This window comes from Cynoglossus semilaevis, chromosome 18 (genome assembly GCF_000523025.1).
Source record: "Cynoglossus semilaevis isolate Cse_v1.0 chromosome 18, Cse_v1.0, whole genome shotgun sequence".
NCBI classification, from domain to species: Eukaryota; Metazoa; Chordata; class Actinopteri; order Pleuronectiformes; family Cynoglossidae; genus Cynoglossus; species Cynoglossus semilaevis.
Window position 1 is genome coordinate 9,113,434 of NC_024324.1, and position 23,641 is coordinate 9,137,074.

At 41.8% G+C, this 23,641-nt stretch overlaps 1 protein-coding gene across 3 annotated transcripts in view; it reads left to right on the plus strand.

Annotated features, from left to right (window-relative positions):
* The window catches only part of slc45a4a (solute carrier family 45 member 4a), a 34,252-nt gene that overhangs the window by 1,277 nt on the left and 9,334 nt on the right, over positions 1–23,641 (plus strand). Inside the window, exons 2-4 of one of the 3 annotated variants that reach the window (XM_017041350.2) lie at positions 1,453–1,549; positions 12,750–12,937; positions 13,563–13,910. In XM_017041350.2, the coding sequence (XP_016896839.1) occupies positions 13,613–13,910 (298 nt within the window). In that variant the 5' untranslated portion in view covers positions 1,453–1,549; positions 12,750–12,937; positions 13,563–13,612. Of the gene's footprint in view, positions 1–1,452; positions 1,550–2,003; positions 2,057–12,749; positions 13,911–23,641 lie in introns of all 3 variants that reach the window. The other 2 variants (XM_025065085.1, XM_025065086.1) reach the window with 2 other exon arrangements.

Consider the following 23,641-nt stretch of genomic DNA (forward strand, 5'->3'; position numbering starts at 1 on the left):
AGTGTTAGCAGTTTGATCCAGTGGGAACATCTCTAATAGAACACGACCTGTTCTGCTGCCCTCCTTAAACAGACACCTCTGCCTGAACACGGACACTTTTTACTTTCTCGACTGGTTTAATGAAGGAGAAGAGGCTCCGACATGTGTCGGTGGTCAGGAGGTCTGTTTGGGATTTGAGCGACATGAATTTGCTAGAAAATAAAATAAAACAAGTGCATAAGTGTCAGTCAGAATATGAAGGTGTTCTAGGAGAAAACAATGATGGAAGATAAAGTCCCTGTGTTGACATATAGGCGGACATTTACATCTCAAACAGTCCGTTTGTTTATATATATATATATATATACATATGTATATATATACAGTATATGTTAAAAAAAGAAACTTTAAAATAAAAATATTTCTTAGTTTAGACAGGTGTATAATCATGTGATAAATACAGTAGATTTTTTCACGTGTTTTTTTCCCGTGTTACTGCTATATTATTGTTATTATTATTATTATTATCAGTAATATTTTTTATACTTTTTATGTTCTTAGACTAGAAGAAAATAATTGAAAGGTAAAATTCTAAAACTTTAATTCAATTAACTAATTATTACAGCTGTGTTTTAAGAAAATAGATCATTTTTATTCACCTTTACACCAACATAGTTATTGAGATACAGTATGTCAATATATCATTGAGATATTTTGGCTGCAAGACTTTTGACACTGTAAAAAAAAGAGATATTTTGGCTGCAAGACTTTTGACAAACCAAACCAATTACACACTCTAGTCTAGACTAAAGGCATTTCAAAATTGTTGGCCCAGGTAAAGGTACACAACAGCAGCAGAGGTAAACTGATGGTTCCCTGAATAGCTTCCCTGCTATTTAGAATTACAGTCAGGTTTCACAAAACCTCACTGCATTTTAGTCCAAATCACTGAATGTAGATTATACAAATTTAGACATTTAATATGTGATCACATATGTGATAAAGCTTAGCGTCAGCTAACGTAGCTCAAAAAGCCATAGCATTAGCCCTAAGATTACTTTAATTAGTAAAAATACACAGAAAGGTCAAAGGCCAGACTTCAGAAATGCCTCTTCTGGACGTGATAGTATTTAATAAAGTATCAGACAAGTTGAAGTGATGAGTTTGTTCCTGATTATTGACATATCAGTGTTGAGAACATTTAACTAATTGATACGATTCATTAGAATATCATTCATTAGAATGTCATTAATTAGAATGATATTATTAGGAGACATTCAGCAGTTTGTCAAACACCTTTGCTGTTCTAAGGATTTGTGTCGAACATTTCTGCCTGGTGCATCATCACAACGTTAGAGCGCATGTGCTGTATTGATTCTGCATGTACAGAAGATCTACTGTGTGTGTGTTTGTTGTGTTTGCACCATCCTCATTGGCCTGGCTCTGTGTGTGTGTGTGTGTGTGTGTGTTTAGGTGCGACTCCACTTCAGGGCTTGAAGCTGCAGCCTGGACCAAAAAAAACCACAACAACATCTCATAACGACATTTATGAAGCTTTCAAGGCCTTTTGGTGAGTCAGAGATACACACACTGACAGACGAACACACACACACACACACACACACACAAACACCAACATGGTTGAACCAATCTTGTGTTTTTATGTGTGATTCTACTCTCTGTGGTGTACTGTAGTAAATCTGTATAGAAGCATAACTAAAGAACCAAAGAGACATGAAGGGCCAACAGATGTTCTCTCTCTCTCTCTCTCTCTCTCTCTCTATCTCTCTATCTATCTCTCTCTCTCTCTCTCTCTCTGTGCCCCTGAAAAACCAAACCTTACCCTGGCAGGATGCCATGACACAGATGTGTATGATGCGGCTTCAGCCTGATGAGATCATGATCTTTGACCTAGTGCTATCTGCACTAATGCACATGCAAAAAAACACACACACACACACACTCCTTCCTGAAAATGTGATGGTGTTTTTTTTTTTTTGGTTTTGTTTTTGACTGACTGACAGAATTGTGTTTCAACACTCGCGGGAGAGCGGAGCTGACTTCCTCTTGATGAAATGTAAGCTGGCCATCAACTGCTGCTGAGTCAGCGGAGCACCACACACACACACACACGGACACACAGATCACATGCAGTCAGTCACATGAATACATAGTCATACACCTAAATGCACATTTGCAAGTATGCAATGTGCCATCATTATTTGTGTGTGTGTGGTTTTTTTTTTAGTTTAAACTGACTGTAGTTTAAACTGTGGTCCAAATGACTCCACACACAACTGTCTGAACCATATGTTCCAGACCGGCACCAACTCGTTCCTCAGTCACAGCGTGAAGCCTGAGAGTCTCAGTGGGAGCTGACAAACTTATAGGATCTTCAAAACAACCAGATGTCCAGCTGCTCAGAGGTTGAGGTTGCTGGTCATGTCTCCTCCTCACCACTGCTGCTTTGTTTTCACGCTGCTCGTTGACAGGACAGTCATAATATTATGGACAGAGGAAACATAAACCAGTCTACAGAATTAATGTTGTGTCTGATGGATCTGCCAATGCGCTCTGGATGTTGATGGGTTTTTACTAACAGAATTAATGTTGTGTCTGATGGATCCGCTCTGGATGTTGATGGGTTTCATTTGAGCTAAATTGGTATAGTTTCAGATGGGTCTGAGGACGGCAACTGCTGTTGGACAGAATGTTTTTTTACCCGCTTTACCCACATTAAAAGACGCATGTCATGACTCAGACTGATCTTAGTTAATCTGTCCAAGACATGATGATGTTGATGATGTTACTATAAAGTAGGTCCAAGCCTAATCTAGCCAGTGCTAGCCTGTTTGACCGGCACATATGGAGTCATCTCTGTGCATTTCTAAACAAATCAGTGAAGTGTCTATGTGGCACACCTGACTGACACACCTGTTGCAGCTACGAATGCTGACGTGTTCCAAGTCACAGCATTTGGCTGCTGAGAGAAGAGAAGCAGCCATTGTTGCTGTGCTGCATGTTTTGTTTACACGGGCAGGAAATGGAAACTTTTCTGGTCGGTAAAAAAATGGATTTGTCTTATTGATCTGTCCATCTGTCCAGTGGATCTGTGTTGACCTGTGTCTCACAGCCGTGTGTGGACACTATTAGCAACACCGCACACTTGTCTTCTAGGAATGACTGTTGTCAAAGTCAATATCAGATGGCTGTACTGTATTTAGCTCTGCCGGTCACTCAGGGGTCACAGATCGTCAGTGGATAGGATTTTTTTTTTTTTGTGCCTCTTCTGTGTCCTCTTCTTTGTCTGTCTCTAAAACTCTCAAATTATTTTCACCTCAGCAGCTGCTTTAGAAAGGCCTTCTGTCCTCTCTCATTAGATTCCACAGCAGACAGAGCTGCTGATTGGTAAGAATTGTTCAGTCACTGTTTTAATGGAATAAAAGTTGGTAAAACATCTAAACCTACAGGACACCAGGTGCAACTGCAGTCAACTTCGTGGTGCCTTTACAGACTTGGCGCTCAATTAGTTTCCTTCTTCTCAAATCTTTTATTGCTGTTTACACACTGTCTGTGCAGCGGCCAATCATTAACGCTCTGGCATGTCCATCTGGGGACTCTGGGATTAAACCCTAAACCCTCCGTTAGAAAGACGACCTAGTCTGCAGCACTCACTGATGTTCAGTCTGTGTTTGAGTCTATGAGTATAGATGGGTTTTTTTTTTTTTGCCTACAGGTGTTTTTTGTGAAGAAACCTGTGGATATATATTTTAAGCCACATTGTTTAACCTATAGCTGATGAAATCATTGTGTTTTTATTGCTCTACAGGTCATGGTAAGAATTCTTTTCTTTTTTTACCTTCACCAATGACATGAAAAACCTTGAACAAATACAGCTTCACCTCATTCTGCTGCTGTTTGGCCACCATCGCCTGTGGCTAATTTTATTAGTCCCAGCAGTGAGCTTAGCTGCAATGACATAAGTGCACTTGAAGCCAGGCAGATAAGCTCTTTTTTTTTTTTTTTTTGGCCACGGCTTCTTCTCTTGCGTCATTTAGATCTTCAGTATTTAATTCAGGTAATGCAGCGTCACTCTTCTTGGTGGTCGTCCAGTCACTGCGCCTATTTTACCAAAAACTGCTGTTCTTGTCTGCAGTGATACTGTAAAACAGCTGACCTGATGCCAGTGATGATTGACAGGCAGTCCATTTGTCTTTGTGTTGTTGACACACCCAGCTCTGACCTTTTTGCATTATCTGTTTGCAGTCGTTGTGTGAGTCGAGTGTTTGGTTTTACAGAGAGCACAGTGTCGTCCACAATGTTGTTGTTTTTCTCTCACTGGACGTTTAACCGACAACAAAAACCCACCGGCTGCTCACCAACACATCAACATGCCTTAGTCTGCAGCGATGTATGTTTCTGAGACAGAGACGCCGTGTGGAAGGCCTGAGGAGATGAAGGTTAAAATGCTCTTTTAATGTTTCTGGATTGCTCTGACTCAACACATTCCTCCTCTTAAATAACCTTCAACCACAAAAACAAGTCTTTTGTGATCCTTGACAAAGGCGGTAAACAAAACCAAACAGGTCTGATGTTGTCAGGTGACCAGTTTAACCTTGGACCATTTGCTGCACTTAGTTTTCTTGTTAATGACTCTATTGCTTTTAAATTAGAAAAATTAGCATTTCTCAAACTCCTTGGTGTCAACCACCGGGGGCAGTGTAACTTGTTTTCTAACACCAAAGTCATGTCTGTTTCACTTATGGACAAAGAGATGATTTAACATGTTTTCTTGTTTTGCCCTGTTTTTGACATCCTGTGGAAAATGTCCCTGTCCTCCTTAGTCCAAACTATGTACATGTTCTCTCTGATGAACTGGCAAATTGTGTCTTTATCAATTGTCAAATGTAGACTTTGAACCTTAACCCGTGTGGATCAGCGGGAAAGAAATAGAAAACCTGGTTGGATTGGCTTAAATTGTGAAGTAGCTACAGGTTAATAACGACTTTAACATCTTAATGTTATAGGTCTCAATATTTGCTATAAACACACACACATACAGTTCCAAGGGAGGTGTGAGGACACTTGAGTGTATGCCAGTAGTCATTAACACTGCACTCAAAGTGTGATGTGTGAACTAATGGACACACACACACACTCTCTCTCTCTCTCTCTCTCTCTCTCTCATCTCCTAAATCGTCCATTGCACTCCCACTCAGTTATAATATCAGGTCCGTTATTGATCTGTAATGTGATATTGGGATTGTTTCTTTCTCTTTGTATTCGTGTTTCCAGCGTTCAGGGCAAGTGTTCTGTCAATGCAGGTTATATTATACAGACGTGAAGAACTGTGTGGACGTCGAAGACATTCTGGTTCACAGCTCACTTTCTCTGTAGTTTGTCACATAAATGACCTGTGGCCAGGCGGTGGCGTACACCTACGCCACCTACTGACTTGTTATTTAGTGTAACATGGTCTGATGCTATTGTTCGACACAGTTTGGGTTGGACACCAGCCAAAATCAATTAGCTCCAAGTGCCAGTCTCATCCTGGTTAGAGAAACCACAGCACAGCAGGAGGAGGACAACCGCAGTGTTGATACCAAACAGGCAGCAGGAGGTAACGGAGAACATGACGTTCTTGTTGAGAATGCTCTGCCAAAAAAACAAAAAACACACAAATATAACACTGACATTGTTCTGTCGATTCCTGTGACCGAGAACCAGCAGCCGTTTACTGTTGTTCATGTTTGTCAGTTGTCACAGTCAGTTGTCCAACAGGTTGACGTTATTTGACTTTATTATTGAAAAAGTACATGGTGCGTGTGCGTGTGTGTGTTTAGGACGGTGCGTGTGCGTGTGCGTGTGTGTGTTTAGGACAGTCTAGTGCTGCACATTCCAGTTAAGCTTTATCAGCACAAAGCACGTGTGTTTGCATAAGGAGGTGTGCACACCACTATGTGTGTGTGTGTGAATATGAAATACAAACATAAGATGTTCCTGCCCAGTTGTTGTTGTGACTTTAATGATATGATCTGTTTTCTTAGAGTTCTGTGTTTTTAAACAGCAGGTGGCGCTGTAAGCTACGTGAAAGCCCTTTTTTCCACCATTATTGCATTGTTGTTTGGCATGAATATAACTTTGTTCTGAGAGAATTTGTTTTTCACCATTGGAGCAGACGTCTGTCTGTTTCAGTCCATGTTGCTGATGTGATGGGCTAGATATAGTGCAGAGCTCCGCCGTGGTTGTTGTTTTAGGGCTGTACATCTTCGACTGTGATGTGAAAAAAAGGCTGCACGAAGGGGTCAAAGGGTGATTTCCTCAAATTTTGACAAAAATACACACATTTTCCCAACCTCATCTCACATTTTGTTTATTTGTGTTTTAGCAGCAACATAAACATTCTTTAATTTGCTTTAGTGCCACCTGCTGGATGTTAAAAAAGAAATATTTATAAATACTGGCTGAGGATGTCGTCCATTCCATTGACCTACATTCATATGTTCTAACTTCCACCTGTAGTGTAATTTAAGATGATAAAATAAATAAAACACATACTCAAGAAAGTAAATACAGAGTTTGTGATTAAAAAATAAAACATTTAGATGCTTGCTAACTTCTGAGGTTCTTACATCTGTTTGTTTGGTTTGCAGTTCTCAGGCCTCAAGCCTGTGGTGGAGGTCATGGATACGCCTACCCCCGACCCCCCCGCCACTCCACTGCACACAGATACACACTCACAAATGCAGAACTATACATAACACCCACCCAATCCTTTTAAAAGGTCTGGCCCCTTCAGGTCAGAAACACAGGATGCGTGTGGGAGGAGCAGTTAACAGCTTGTTGGGTAGGGGGTACTGTAAGTCAGGGGGGGCACAGAGGAGGTTTAAGGTGGTACGTTTCAGTTTCAGTGTGTATGTGTGCTCTCGTGTCTGTGTGTTTGTGTGTGTGTGTGTGTATGTTTGTGGTTAAATGGCAGGAGAAATACACAACCAGCAATGTGACTCCGCTGTAGAAGTAGGCCAAGACTGCTGTCAGCAGCTCGTCAGGACCTCAGAGTCAGAACCTCAGAGTCTGAATCTCAGAGTCTAAACCTCAGAGTCAGGACCTCAGAGTCAGGACCTCAGAGTCAGAACCTCAGAGTCTAAACCTCAGAGTCAGGACCTCAGAGTCAGAACCTGAGAGTCAGAACCTCAGAGTCAGAACCTCAGAGTCTGAATCTCAGAGTCTAAACCTCAGAGTCAGGACCTCAGAGTCAGAACCTCAGAGTCAGATCCTCTGAGTCAGAACCTCAGAGTCAGAACCTCAGAGTCTGAATCTCAGAGTCTAAACCTCAGAGTCAGGACCTCAGAGTGTCCAGCTTCAAACATTTGGACCAACTGTAGAGGAGCTGATTAAAATAATACAACAGTGACATGAGGTCAGAACAGTCACATGAGGTCACTCATTATAAACAGCAGCCATTTTGAACTCTACTTTTATGGCTTATAAATGCCTCAAAACACAGACCATCTGTGTAATGTTTTTATGATGCAGGTTTTACACGGCATCAAATATTTATGGCTACATTTCATCATGTGGAAACGTGGCATCGTGACCAGCGTGATTTTACCAAAGGCTGATGTTACTGCCTGATATTTTGTTGTCATAAAATAGTAAGTTTGATGCATTTCAGTGCCATCACAAAGATGGTTAAAAGTTAAAATTGACCTGTTTTCCTTACTGATGATCTGTCTTTTAAAAGGTCCTTAAAATCATCTGAAGAAAAGTTCTTGTATACCTTTGGAACAGTTTATCTAACTGATGATCTGTCTTTTAAAAGCTCCCTAAAATCATCTGAAAAAAAAAGTTCTTGCATACATTTTGGAACAGTTATCTATAAGAAATAGTACTAGAAAATTATTAATAAAATTATTATTATTATCTTATCCACCGTGGTATTTTTTACCCCCAGGCTTGTTTACCTACTTATTTTTAAACCTAATTTGAATCTATTAAAACTACGGTTTGATGAAAACTTTCAGCACCAGGAGGCACTCGCTTTTTTTCACATCGAGCTGATACAAGCCGATGGCAGGTGCTTACGAATGATGTAAGATGTGTGCACGTGAGAAGTGCACGTACACACACACTAGTGTGAACAGCAGGTGCATGACGTCACAGTCATACCCGCCAGTAAAGTGATATAAACACCGTCTTATGAGTAAGGGATTTGTCATTCATGCAAGTGCACGTTGATATGCATGTGCCCCCCTGCCCCCCCCATCTCCCACCTCCATACACTCTGGTGCACTGCAGCAGCATTGCACCATAATGCACACATCCAGACGTGTCCCCCCTCTCTCTCCCCCTCCCTCTCTCCCTCTCCCTCTCTCCCTCTCTCCCTCTCTCTCTCTCTCTTCTTCCCTCTGATTCTTATCTCCATCTGTTTCTCCCAGCAGCTGGGAAAGTATGGGAATATTATCATCTGTGTGGGATTATGGAAGTGTGATGGCGATAGTGAGGCTCTTTGGCTCCGTCTGTGTTTATAGACACAGACCACAGGTGTGATATATAATGTAATATATGTTAAATAATTATAATTTTTTAAAATAAAATTCTACAATGTTTTGCATATATCCATAGAGAAATATAATAAAAACAAAACATTTTAATGGTTGAAAAGCTTTTTTCACACCATCAGCTCCAAATATTTGCAAAAACATCAGAAATATTGGCAAAATACTGCAATATATAGGTGAATGTAAGATCATAAAATGAACTATTTTGGATACAAAATGGACCACATCAGTTGAAAGATTGCTGGAAACCAGTAGAGTATGAATATACAAAGGTAAACCAACATGATAGCTAAAGGTTGTTTGGTGTTTAAATCAAACTCGCAGACGGTCTTTGAGTGTAACTCACAGCCATGGCTAAGGACGGACACAAGCACAGCCTTTGTTGTGAATATATTCTGACGTATAAGCTCACATACAGTACGTGCTGTATACACACGGACACACAGTAGCAGCCATTGTAGTGAGATTGAAACCTCCTGTCACACCGGGACCAGACTGAGCTGAAATAAAGAGGTGCATTCACCTAATGAAGAGCCTCTGAGCTCCACCAGCAGGGGCAGCGGTTCATTAAATCATCAGTTGTTTTCGTCTCCTTCGTCTCTGCTCCTGGAGGAGTATTGTATTTGCTGGAGGTGATGAAGTCCAACTACTCAATGTGAATGAAGTACTGCATGTATTTGTCTGTCATTGTGCTCTTCTTCTGTTTCCTCAACCACTGCATCAGGACCTACAGGTCCTGTCAGTGCAGTATGTGAACCTGATCCTGAGCTCCGCAGCCTTGCAATTTATATCCCACCTCTATGTGGGTCAGCGCTATGCTGTGTCAAGTTGGGGGGCGGGGGGTGGGGGGTCTGGTCACGTGCCTCAGGTCTGTGTGAGGTCTATAAGAGTTAGATGTTGTTTATGTGTAACGTAGCATATCTGAAATAAAACAACAAAAATATACAGCTAACACAACATATTTGTTAGCTGCAGTTATGGCGTGTTAGCTGCTGTTTTCATTTGTCACAGACAGATGGCACTGTCCAGTTAATGACGCAGCAAATTCAGCTGTCACACTGTTACAGGTGTGTTTCATATAGAACTTCAATCAACGGGATTATAAATCGCTCTTGGTATAAGTCGCATCAGTGCCCTCTAGTGGCTGTCAGTGTGAAAATAACAAGCATGTGAAATTATATATTTTAATATATAAGCCACACCTGAGTATAAGTCGCAAACCCAACCAAAGGATGAAAAAAAGTGCGACTTATAGTCCGTAAAATACGGTCTGTCGACTGAGTGAACTAACTGTTAGTAGAAGCTTCTTCAGAGCTAGAATCTCAGAGTTTTTGCTCCCAGCAGTGAATTTCTTTTTTTCCCACATGAAATCATCCATTCTTTCTGTAATTTTCAACTTTCATGGTGATTATTTCTGCCTTTTCTTTGTGGTTTGTATGTTTTGCCGTTTCCTTTGACTTACTGAATAAGATACGAATGACCGTGGATTTTGTGCTTTGCAGTCGCTCCTGCCTCATCAATCTTCATTTCATACTCCTTTAGATTTGAATTTCTTGGTGTTGAATAAGCTGAAAACCACCCTCCAGATTATGAACACTTTGCTCTGCAGAGATGAGTCATGTCACAGGAATTTAAATGGAATATTTAAATGGAGTCTCAGTGACGACTCAGCAGCTCTGTGTTTATTTGTGTACTGAAGGCGTGTTTTATACATGACCAGACTTCCAGCCGGAAAAAAAACAAACAGCGTTTTTCTCTTTTTTTTTTACACCTGTGTGAACGCACTAGACCAGATGTGGAACTGAGACCGTTCTGAATTTGTGGCAGTGTTACAGGTAATCTGGTCTTTGAATCTGGTCTGAGAATAAACTCTTGACTAAAATAAAAATAGACCCGGGTGTGTGTGTGTCTTACGCTTCTGTTCTGCTCTTATGTTGTTGTTGTTGTGTTAAATCTGAGTCGTTGCTCTTGGACTGGCTGTGTATTTGTTTTCTAGATCATGCAAAACATCTGAATCAGTTCACCTCAAACTGACGGGGAGGGCAGGGAAAACAGCCGCAGTAAGAACACAAACGGGTCGGGAAAACTGCACAAAAATAACTCTTTTACTTAGAGAGTCGTTGCACAGCCGGGAAGTGGAGCAGCTTATGAGACAGTGTGGAGAGCAGAGGGGGTGAAGGGGTGAGAGAGGGTGTGTAAATCTGAATACTAACATTTATGGAGAGTAAAATTCAGATTTTAACTTGTTTAAAGGATGAACCCAAACACACACAAAAAAAAAGAATCAGCAGTTTTTTCTTGGTGACCCCACGTAAACCTCCCCCTCCTCCTCCTCCGTCACTCACGTGAGACAAAATTTTGTTTATGTTGTCTGTCAGAGAAGAACCCTTGTGTAACACTATACCAGCAGAGCTCATGTTACAGATACACACACACACACACACACACATTCACAATACCTGCTTGAACACAGCAAAACAATGCAACACACTACAGACGTATGATCAGATTGCATTCAATGCCCTCTGTGTGTGTGTCTCTGTGTGTGTGTCTGTGTCCAGATTGTGCAGATAGCTGAGTCAGCGACACTCACACACAACAGCCCTCTCTCACACTGTTGCTGTCTGCATCTCATGACATCTTTAGAGCTCTTGAAAAGAATCTCCTGTTAAATTCTAATTGGAAAATCCAATGTGAAAATCATTTCAGTACCACAGCTGTTAAAGGTGCATGTCACACGTCACGGGTTAGTCTTTCTCTCAGGTGCACAAACAACCAGTCAGTCAACCAGTCAATCAACTAGTCATATTGACAGGAGGTGTAACCTTTGAAGGCCTTAAGGCACATGTGTCAAACTCACGGCCCAAAACAGTGTTTAATTGCCTTAAAATAAACACAGAGCAATGAAGAATATTTGTAATGACTTTTAGAAATAAGAGGAGGAGGAGGAGGAGGGGGGGGAGGAGGAGGAGGAGAGGAGGGAGGGTGGCGTTAGTGATAACCATAGGATAGAAACAGCTCATGTAAAACAAACAGGGTGCAGACCTGAGTGCACCATTGTTTGTTAGCCACATGAAAATACTGCTTAGGGTTTAATAAGTTTATGTTTAATATGCTTAGCTTCTAATAGTCTTAATGTTAACCCTCTGTAAACACGACAGAGCCGTTTGAAATGTGACTGGAACGGGAACTCTGCTTTTATGTGAATACATTCCCATTTAGAGGGAATACATGCTAGAACATGACTGGGGTGTGGTCAGGTTGTAGGGAAGATACATAAACATTACCAGTGTTTGTGTATGTGTGTGTGTGTGTGTGTGTTGTTGTTGCAGCAGGCTGTACAGGACAGCCGGCGACTCTGGCATGTGTTTTAAATGGAGTGTGTGTCTGTGAAGGAGCGGGGCTGTTATGTAATCTGCTGCAGTGTGTGAGGTCAGGTGTAGAGCGGAGAGAGGGGCATGTGTGTGAGAGCGGGTGGGCACACAACTGTGTGTGTGTGTGTGTCCTGATTGTTATTGGTGAAATGTACGAGCATCAAAAAAAAAGGAGAGGAGAGGTGAAGAGAGATGCTCCAGAACCTGACGGTCCACAACTGACAGTCGCTTTAAATCGTCCGTCATCGTTTCTCCTTTTGTCTTTGTGTTCAAACGTTGCGATCACTCTAGGCTTCTATCCCTGCACCTCTTTTCTTTGGTTATGGTTCCATGGTGTAGTGGTTATCCCACCTGCCTTACAAGCAGAAAGTCGTGAGTTCGAGCCACCTCCTGTGTGTTTATGAGACAAATATGAGACGAATAAGTCCATTTTGCGGTTCCATAGCTTAGTGGTTATCACTCCTGCTTACACGTCTGAGGAACCACATACTTGGCGCCTCCTGGTGGGGAGCCTGTTGCAGCAGATCTGCTGTCCACAGAGCAGAGTAGAACCACAGCTTTTTCTTTCAAATATATTATTTTTTTTTACTTTTTACTAATTCATTTTGTTCATGTTGGAGATGCTAACTTAGACTAATGACACACGACACTGTTTCACCGCCTACAGCTGCTACTGACCCTGTGTCACCTGCAAAAAAGACAAATTCCTGCAGCTAACCTGTGTCTATGTCTGTTTTGTGCTCTTTTCTCTCTCCATCGCCCGGACACGCTGCCCTCCTCCTGACCAATGGGATGTCTTCACCGCCTCTCCGTGGGACTCATCTTCCTTCCTCAGATTAATCATTAATCGATGGGGATTTTCAGAGGAGCTCCGCCCACCGCCGCCACCACTGCCCACCCCTCTCTCGCCCCCATTTCCCCCGGCGCCCCCGCCCGCTCCATCCTCCAGCCTTCCATATTAAAAATGACTCTGGAACTCACTGAATGGTCTTCTATATGGATTTTTACTGCCTGTAATAGACAGTAAGAAAAGAGGGAGAAAACCTCAATGACAAAAAAGCCATAATCACTCCCTCTCACACACACACACACACACACTCACACAAACACACACAGGCACACATATACACTGACCAACATACTGAACACACAAACACACCTGGAATGTATCGCACACTCTACCTGTGAAATGTCAACTGCTTCCTTCACTTTCGTGATTTTCTACCAGCGTTTTGGAAGTCTGATTTTGTCGGGGCGAAACTACACGTCAAGAGGAGAGTTAAAAAAAGAAACATTTTAAATGGGAACCATTTTTGGATGCTCTTTAGGCAGGCATCTGTGTTGATGAGTGAAAACAGACACAGGCCTAAAGCTGAGATTGTTTATCGAGCGTAGTCCTTGTTCAGTTTCAGACGACCTCAGTGTAGATTCATTCTGTTACCTTGTTTTGAAGCGAGTTAGGATTTTATTCCAATGGTTTAAGTCTTTAACGAGTTCTAATTAAAAGTAACAACCGCCGACTGGTTGTAGGTTGTTAATGATTGTAGTTAAGTTACTTCTAGGAAGTCGACTCTAGCTATTATAGAATTATAGAAGTGACTTGTTACAAGTTCTTTGTGGAAACACAGTTGTTTTTTTTTTTTGCAAGCCCCAGATTTCAGTGTTAGGAAGGATACGCTTTCTCTTCCGGTGGCTTGCATGCCATCCATCATGCCTCCCCAGAACACAGGGGCTGAAGCTATGCAGGTTGGATCTTTGGTGGGCGGAGCTAACAACAAAAACTCAGCGGCATCGGGGATGGACGTGGAAGAAGGAGGAGCGGGTGGCGAGGTGGACGGATCCGGAGGAGGACGCGGTGGGGAGGAGTCGGGGAGCGAAGGATCCATAGAAGGCATTCCTCTGAAGAGATGGCTGATGCACGGGGCTGTGATGTTTGGCAGGGAGTTCTGCTACGCCATGGAGACGGCGCTGGTGACGCCCGTATTGCTGCAGATTGGTGAGTGGAGAGCCCAGTTTGTTTGTTACACTAACAATTTCCAATGAAAAATCGAATGTTACAACTAGAATTACAGTCCGTTACACTAGCCAAACTTGGTTAGATGAACCTGATCTTTGAGGGTCTTGAAAAATATGAAACCCTTGAATCCTCACACACAGAGTCCACAGAATGTATTGTCAACTGCCAAGTCCAGTGATGTCTGGGCAGCCGCCGGCCCGAACATGCACTGAGATTTTAATAAAAGCCAAACAAACAGTGGGAGACGGAGGGAGGAGCAACAGCAGGGTTAGAAACTGAAATGCCAAAGAAAATTGGAGATGAAAGCCTGAAGCAGCAGTTCCCTTATTTATAATTCAAAGTCACTTACCATGAAGTCTCACCCACGTTGTCTCACCCCTCCACCCCCCCACCCCCCACTGTCTTTCCACTGCAAATCTCTTCTTCCCTTCAGTGATGTTAAGTGATCTCCTCTCTTACACAACCGAGGCGACATGAGTGGCAGGTCATTCTGTGGCCACCGTCACTCCTGGCTGCCCCCCCACCCGACCCCCTCCATCCAGGTCTTAGACCCAGAAGTCAAATATAGACGTACCTTTATTTTACTTTGTTCAAATCAGGACCACATCTTAGTTTAATGATGGAATTGCTGAAACATTTAATTTTGCAGTCCAGTCAGTGAGGCCGAGGTGAGTTCAGTTTGTAGCTGATAAGAGCCTGACATGGCAGATAATCCTGTCACGTCAGGCTCTTATTAAGGAGGAGGCAGGGGTAACAGACTTCCATTTTGACCTGTTATCTCCATCATAGACCTAGAGGATATGGTTTCCCTCCAAATGAATTATGTAGTAGCTGGCCTTCAGCAGTGGCCAGGCCTCAGACAGGATCACGCAGTCAAAGTGCTTGATGGAGCCTCAGAGATTGAGTTCATTAGGTTTTATACAAGTGTGGAGCCAGAGCTGTGGTGTGTAAACAGTTGCTGCAAAGGATTTATTGTTAAATTCAAAATGATTCAGATAAAAACTTTGGAACAGCTGCGTTGAGAGCTTGACAGTTAGTAGTAGAAGGCAGTAAAGGTGAGGTGAGAGGGGTAAGTTGTCTGTATATCTACTGGAACATGCTAGAGGGGTAAGTTGTCTGTATATCTACTGCATTGTTAGCAACACGCTCGCAAGCAACAGTTCCCCCTCTAAGAGTTTGACAGATCATAAACCCTTCCCTTATCAACGCTGCAAATAAATCCCATATCAACTGGTGTGTGCAACTGGCTGCCTGCAGCTCGCCTCATTAGCATTAGCATTACCGTACGCAAATACCTTTTTAGTGAAACAGCTCTGCGGATTTGTCTGAGCAAGAAGATCATGTTGCTCACCACAGTGAGGTCGTATCGACGGGACACAGATATAAATCTGTAAGACCTCATTGTTCCCATTTTGTGTGGAAAACCTGAAAACTGACATCGTCAAGGTGTCAGTGCTATTGTAACACAGAGAAACGCTACGAAGAAACAACAATGAGAACACCGTGTGGAAAACAAAAATAATTCATGTTTTCCTCCCTCGACTTTATTTTACTTTTACTTCAACCCTATTGTCCGGCCTTTTCCACTTTCTCCATATTAGGTGGCTGCTCTGGGTCTGTCCAGACAAAGAGGAGTGTGTGTGTGTTTTTGTATGAGTGTGTGCTCAGCAGAGTGTGCTGGTCAAAGCCAATTCACCACAGAAGAAACTTCTACCTTACAAGGTCATCAGTGCAGAGCTCTGTTGTGTCTCTGACAAAGAGGAAGCACTCACTCACTCACACAGTGCCAGGACACAGGACTGTTCTCTGGGTACGTCAGCCTCGGTTCCATTCTTAGCAGTAGTAGATATAAATGTTCACCTACTGCTGTTCATTTTATTTATTGGCTCAAATAAATCACTCAGCTAAAGGTTTGATTCAGTAGAATAAAAAGGAAAGAAAAAAGAAAAATTAGTTGAGAACTAAATTGCGCTCCCTGACGTTTGTGCTCTGTCATCACCTGAGGTCGCTGACGGTGGTTTGTTTTTGATGACCACTCCTCCCTGTGGGGGATTAGGGCAAGGGTGCAATGTGCTTACAAACAAATACAAGCTTGTGCACACACACACACACACACACAGAGGAATGCAGTGGCACATTGAGGCCTGCATTCTTCACATATCTGACACCCTTACCTTCCAAATAAACCTTTCATAAACGTCTGTTGCATGGAAAAGTACTCGTGCACTGACGTTCAGTGTTTCTTTGTGTAACACTTTCAGTGTTTTGCTGACCTTGTACTTTTATTACAGTCTTTATAAAGACATAAATTCATCACGGCCCCTGCCAGGATGCCCCACTGCTGGCCCAAACACCATATTTTGGGCCCTGGAACGGTATGCGCTGCGTTAATGTTAACAGGATAATGAAAAAGGTTACTGCAGCTATAATATGAAGCCTTATAAATAGAAAGGCTTTAAATAAGTGACCAGACTGCTGCCAGTGTCTGCCTCTCTGTACAGACTGACAGAGCAGAGTGTGGAAAGGTTTGGCCCAAAGTGAAACACCTCTGAAAAAAAACAGAACACAGCTGATATTTTGACGTCCTCCTCCATCTGTTCTGTCTCTGAGTGACGTCGTCAGATTATGGTGATTAGTCTCTGTCTGACATGTAGCCACTCATTCAGATAACCTTGCGTTACTTTCTCTGCAAGGTCATCAGCAATATTAGACGGTCCGACATGATGGGATCAAGTCGTGGATTAGCACTACCTGGCCTGCTAGCACGAACAGCCTGGTTACTGCCCTCTGTTGGCTGAAACCCATTTGTTGTAACTCTTCCTTGTGGTGTCACTGCATCTGAACAACTGATTTTGAGAACATACTCCGACTTCATGTAGGTGGCAGTAATGTGAGCCAAAAGCACAAGAAACCAGACGTGTGGATTAGAATATATATTTGAATAAATATACTGACTTACTTACTCACTATGTGCTTTTATTTTTCATGTTTTTTTTTTTATAATAAAGCATCAGTACAGTAGGAGTAGGTTGCGTTCTTGGTAAAAGCTTAAAAAGCTAACAACACGCTAAGATTCACAGGACTGAAAAAGCCCTGCGTCAGCGCACATACATGTAACTGGTGGAGACCTTTTTCCGACGGACTCCTGTGCCTGCAGTTCAATGGGATTACTGTCAGATCACTGCTGATTGGCTTTATTGATCGCTGCTTTATTAGCGAAAGGGCAGTGAGTTAAGCTGGTTGGAGCTTCCTGTTCGTGATAGGTCAGTCCTCCGCTGCTGCATATTGATGTGAACGACAGATGGCAGGGAATTTAAACCAGCGCACAATTAATACTTTTATATAAGGCTTTGGATGAGATTATTTAAATGTATGTAAAACGTAGCGCCCTCTTGTGTTTTCTCTGCTTCTCTCCAACAGTGTGAGGTCAGTTCACTGCAGTGCTGTTACATAACTCTGCTGATGGGCAGATGTGTGTGTGTGTGTGTGCATACAGACTTCATGCAATATTAATGCCACCTTTTACATAGTGAGGAGTGGAACTGCATTCATTTAGTGGATATTTCAGGCTCTTGTTTCTATTCCTGTTTGCAACTAGGTTTTTGTCATTTTCCTTTCATTTCTAAGCACATTGTTTCTTAAACTGATTTTGAGGAATCTGTATCTGCATTTTTGAGTCACCTTAAACAGTTGCTGCCTTTAGGTTTCAGCTTAGTAATCTTGTGTCTGTCTATCTTCCAATAGTCTTATTGGCTAACATTTAGCGAGTCTTTTTATTTGAAAAAAGTGCAGCGTTTTCTCTGGTTTAACTTTTAGATATTTTTGGCCCAATGTGTACTTACTTCTTTGGTGCTTTTCTTTACCCTTTTTCTAATCTTCTTAATTTTTAAATGTTCGTCTATTCTGTGTGAGAAATCCAAACTGACACTGAGAGAACAGAGTCTTTCTGTTGTCGTTCATCACTCGGCCACACGGCTGAACTCATCTATACATCACTCAGTGTTTGACTGGAGCTGGCTCTTTGTTAATGATGACCTTGGCTCTGCAGCCTCTATATGCTGTGTATGTGTGTGTGTGTGTGTGTGTGTGTGTGTGTCTGCTCCGTGATTGATGTTCACACCAGCCAGTGCTGCTGGGAAGTTAGTGTGACTCATTCATCCTTTCTCCTCTCCTCTTCTCTCTCTCTCTCTCACACACACACACACACACAAATTGGAGTTATAGTTGTCCATCACTCTGCTTTACCTTTTTTTCATCCATCACTTCTCAGAAATGATTAAATCTTCACAAACATCCGCTTGGTGTTTGTAAAAAAAGAAAAGAAAAAAATTGATGACTCAGCATTTACTTGACAACGACAAACTGACTGAGGGGGGTTGATTGGTTGATTTTACTTTATTTAAATAATAAATAAATAATCAAAAATTGATGACTCAGCATTTACTTGAAACGACAAACTCACTGAGAGGGATTGGTTTTACTTTATTTAAATAATAAATATATAATTCAAATTTGAAGGTTCTCTGTTCACAGAGGTGTGCACCGGTCAATCAATAGATTGATCAGAGCAGCAGTGTCAACTTCACAGGTATTGATCAACTGTGGTTTCACAGCCAAACGTCTGCAAATTTAATTTCACATTCACATTATTGGACGTAACAACGTAACAAAACAATTAGCACAAACAGAGAGGAGGAAGTGAGCTGGGGAACAGGACTGTCCTAATTTTGGATCAGAGTTGAATTAAGACAAACATAAATAAAAAAAATATCAATGTCAATCAATTCATCTTTGAAACACCGTTCTGTTCCCTTCTGTTTCTCCATCCCTTCTCTGTGAATAAAGCACCTGACTCTTTTCCCCTGCTTTGTTTATAAAACACCTGCTTCCTCCTCTCCTTTCCTTTCCTTTCCTTTCACTCCCTCCTTCCTGCTTACTTTCTCCCTCCATGACCTCTGCCCTCCTCTCACTCTCACATCGGTTCACCGGCTCTTTGCGGCACAGCTTATCACTTTTCTTTGGGCTTTTCTCACGCCTCAGCCGGATATGAGAGGATTGTTTGTTTTGTGTTTACTGGAGAATGGGAGGGATGAGATCATGAAGAAATTATGTTTTTTTTGGGGAGGGATGAGATCATGAAGAAATGATGTTTTTTGTTTTTTTTTCAAATGTAATTTTAGAGCCAAATGATTGAATATCTTGTTTTCTCCGGAGAAACATTTGTTGTAGTCCCCTGTTTGAGAGGAACCATAAAAAACATGACCATTTAACTTTTATTATGAATATTTTGATTAGAATATTTATATGTACTAAATGTTATTGTCTTTTATTTATCAAAACCTTTCTTTAATATTGTCGGTGACTCATTTGAATTCCACCAACCATCTATTTCTGAGTAGCACCTGGGGAGCAGCTCAGATGTTTTTACAGTAACCAGTCTGGACGACCTTCCAAACCTTTGAACATCCGTGATGTGAACTGTTTTCGTTCGTTCGTTACTTTGATAAATGCAGCTTCTCTTCCTCTCATTGGAGGTCAGCTGACGGCCCCTACGCCTCGTATCTTTTAGGGGGGTCACCCCATAACAATCTGCTACAGTATATACAGTATGTGTACTGCATACTGTGTCACAGTACACATTGTTTTTGGAGAGAGTTGAGGACAGAAGCTACTGTCTGCAAACTTTTCTCCCAAACTTCACGTCGCTGTGGGAAACGGGTGCAGAAGTTATGGTGCTGCTGTAGAAACAGTTGATACAGTAATCCTTGTTCAGGTTCTGTCTGGAAACAAGGAGTCGACTGTTGTGAAAATATGCAGCAGGATGGGAGTGATCTCAAATGGCCCTTTGAAGGAGAAAGCAGTTTGTTCTACTTCGAAGAAATGTTTTTACAAAAGAGATCTCTTAAGGTGGACGGGATTTACGAGTTGAAAAATCAAATGTATATGTGAATTTAACAACACCCGTGACCCTAACGACCTGACAGAGGGCTGGGGATTTGATGGTTTCACAGTTCATTTGGTGACGATGTGGAGGAGCGAGCATAAAGTCTGCAGATGTTCTCCCGAGAAAATAGGTCCTTGTTTTCAGCGATCACACGCTGAGATCCATTTTTAGTGTTTGCGTGTGCAAGACTTGGGTTTGTGGTTAAATTGAATTCAGATTAAACTTGTGCATCAGACAGTCTTCACACCAGGAACCATTTAAGGAGAAGTTTTCTCATCGTTCCTGGTTTTATCGTTAGTACCAGATGACACGGTTGCTTTGGTTTATCTCCTCGGTCTCTTCAGGTCTGGAGGAGACCAAGTCTGCTCTCCATTCATCTTCAGTGGAGCCTTAACTCCTCTGCCTTTTTGCTTTTAGCTTCTAAGATTTTTTTTTTTAAGAGCTAAATGATATTAAGATGAAATGACGTGATGACGTCATGTCGTTGAGAATTTCACAGAGCAGGAAAGTGTCTTCAGGATATTTACGGCTCTCAAACCATTCATTTATCACAACCAGGTAATGTTAGGGGCCAAAACGCATCAACACAGCTGCACTTGGAGAGTGAACTGTTTCTTCATGTTCTGCCCAGCCTGGAGGAAACGTTTTGTTCCTGGGTGCCTTTGTACATTTTCTTTTTTCACTCACAAGTTGATTCCAACAGTCCTTTTTTATCAGCAAACTAAAACCCAACTTTAATTTCTCTCTTTCGTTGCCTTTTCTATTTTATTTCCTTGATGTCATTGTTTCTTTCTCACACTCCTTCTCTCCTTTTTCTCCTCCCCCATATCTGCATCTGCACTCATTTCTTTTTCTTTCTTTTTTAAAATACTTCCTGCTTCTCGGTTCTCTCAGTATTGTTCCCCGCGAATGTGTGTTTTTTTGCGTACGTTGCTAGAGAAGTGTGGGAACCTAGCTGGGTGTGTGTACGTGTTTTGGTTTTTTTTTTTTTTTTTTCAGTTTTACTCCAGTCTATTTCTCACCCTCCCTCCGTCTGTGGGAATAGAGATGATTATTTATCAGACTCAGACTTCTGTTTTGGTATTCTGTGTCTTGTTTGTCTGGGAACTGTTTACTACTGACTGTTTTCCTGTTTTGATGTTGACAAACCTACAGACAGACATTCCTCTCTCCCTCTTTGTCTCCAGCTTTATGACCATGTCACCGCTTTGACAGATATCGTGTATGTGGAGGAAAACGTTGTGTGTTGCACATCAACCTACGTGTGTGTGTGTACGTGTGCAGCTGAGAGGTGAAGGTGGTGAGAGGGTGGGGGGGCTGGGGGGGAGTGTCACTGCATGGGACCAAAGTTTTTCCCCCGTCTGAACAAACCCCACAACAGGAAACTCAGTTTGAATGACACGACCATATAAGGCACCAGGAAGTTAAGGTGATGGAGTCTCTGTGGCGGCCACAATCCCAAGACCTGGTCACCCTGGCAACAAGGGGTCAGACTGTGTGTAAGGCTGTCTCAAGTGAGAGGTCAACAGAAGTGTGAAGCATAAAGAGAGGATGTACAGCAGTGCTGTCGAGGTCAAAGTCACTGTGGGCCAAAATTAAAAACCATAAAGAGAGGATGTACAGCAGCGCTGTCGAGGTAAAGAGAGGATGTACAGCAGCGCTGTCAAAGTCAAAGTCACTGTGGGGCAAAATTAAAAACCGGGACGAAGTCACTTTTGGGTAAATATTGAATCTGGAACAAGCAAAGCTTAATAGAGCTGAGTTTGACATCTGTTGTTGATGTACAGTAACAAGGTAGAGACGTTTGATTCTACACTGACTAGAGTTTAACGGTAGAGGATTCTTAAAAAAAGAAAAAAAATACACTGAGGCTGTAACCAGTGTTGGCTGTGGTCACTGTCGGGAATTTGACATATTACATCACAGTGCAGTGACAGAGTCTAAAACAATTTGTTAGAGCAAAACAACACTGTTGTGGATTATAGTTGAGTAATGAAAGTCTTCCCAGAATTCCTCTGTGGAAACTTTCCTCACCTGGTGATGATGTTGAAAATGGAATTAAAAATCCATCTGCTCCTCGTATCTGATAAACAGCATCAGTGAAAGGTTTTCATGTTTTCTTGTTTTCCATTGATAAACAGCATCAGTGAAAGGTTTTCTTGTTTTCCATTTTTTTAATACTGCACGGTGTCTGTTTTGGTTTTTTTAATGTTGTTCAATTGAGTCTCAAATAGAAGATAAAGCCAGGCTTCACCTCCAGACATGGAACGACAATCATTCCAGTGAGAATCAAACGTTTGCTCTTCCCTGAGTTCCAGCATCTCATCCAAACACTGGTTCTTCTGGGCTTAAAAGCCAAAGTGAAAAACATGCAATTTACAAACCAAAGCCTGATGTCACTGTGGATTGGCACTTGCTCATAACCACTGGTTAAGTTCCTCCAGGAGACTTTGAACTGTTATGTAAGAAAAAAGAAAACATTTCTCGTAAAACTGAAAAATGTTTTCCAGAGGCAGTTGTCGGATCAGGACAAGATAATAACCTGTGGGTGGCAGTGCAAATACCTCATCACATTTTTTTTTTCAAATGGATGTTTAAGTATGGCTTGGAATTTCTCACTAGAACAACAACAGCAGGAAAAAACATCACACTTTCACCTAGATTCAGTGTCACAAAGACATTTTGGAATTTTATAAAGATCCACCCGGACCTACTGTGCTAGATGACTTTTTTACGTGTCCTTTATTGTGTTGATATATGTATTCAAATGTGTCCTGTGACCAGTTTCAGGTCCTAACATTAGTCAGGTCTCATTTTTCTCCATCTTTAATGTTATTAAAGAATCATCACTGTCGAATCTGTGAGATTACAGCGTCCCATCCTCTCAGTGCTGCAGCTCTAATAAATCCTAGATCAGGGTTCTGTAAATGGACATTTTCAGTGTCTGGAAAGACTGCGCGGAGGCCAAACGTCCATCAGTGTGTTCTCTGGCAGCTGGAATCACAGTTTGGCAGTGAGAGGATGATAAAAGTTTGATTTAATTTCTGTAAATCAGTTGATTTTTACTTTGCTGCAGCCTCCTGTGTCTCTTCAGATGCTCAGTTATATAATGGAAGAGTGTCTGGGTGGGGGGGCTGTCAAACCTTTTAAGTAGGACAGAGTGAGGAGTCTGGACACGCTGATGACCATCTGCTGTTCTTGTTTATTTAGGTTTACAAATAAGTGGCGTAAAAACAATCTTTCACGCAGCGTATGCTAAATAAACGAAGCAACAAAATGACTATGCCATGTCCAAATTGCTATGTCAGTGAAACATAGCACAGACAATAGCCACAACAAGCTAAACAGAACAACAACAGCTGACAGTTCGGCTACAGTGAGAAAGAAAAACAATGCTGCCCAAACATATAACTGGACAAAAAGAAAAGAAAAAATAATTTCTTCCTTTTTGACAAGCTAAAGACTTTAATCCTAGTTGAAAAAATGTGGTATTTAAACCGGAAATAATCAAAATGTGAATTTTATTTTTGTATTTTGCTATGATAATACGACAGATTTTAAATAGATTCCTTTTACACATATTTTAAGAGAAAATCCCAGATTTCCCAGAGACTGAATTTGACGCCCTTCTTTGTTTAAGGATCATCTTTGTTTGTAGCAGCAGTTGTTGACTTCTTTTAACTGCCTCTGTTTCTCAGAGAAACCTCAGTGAAACACGATCGCTGAGTCTTCACTTGTCGGCATTAGCCACTCAGGAGTTGACGCT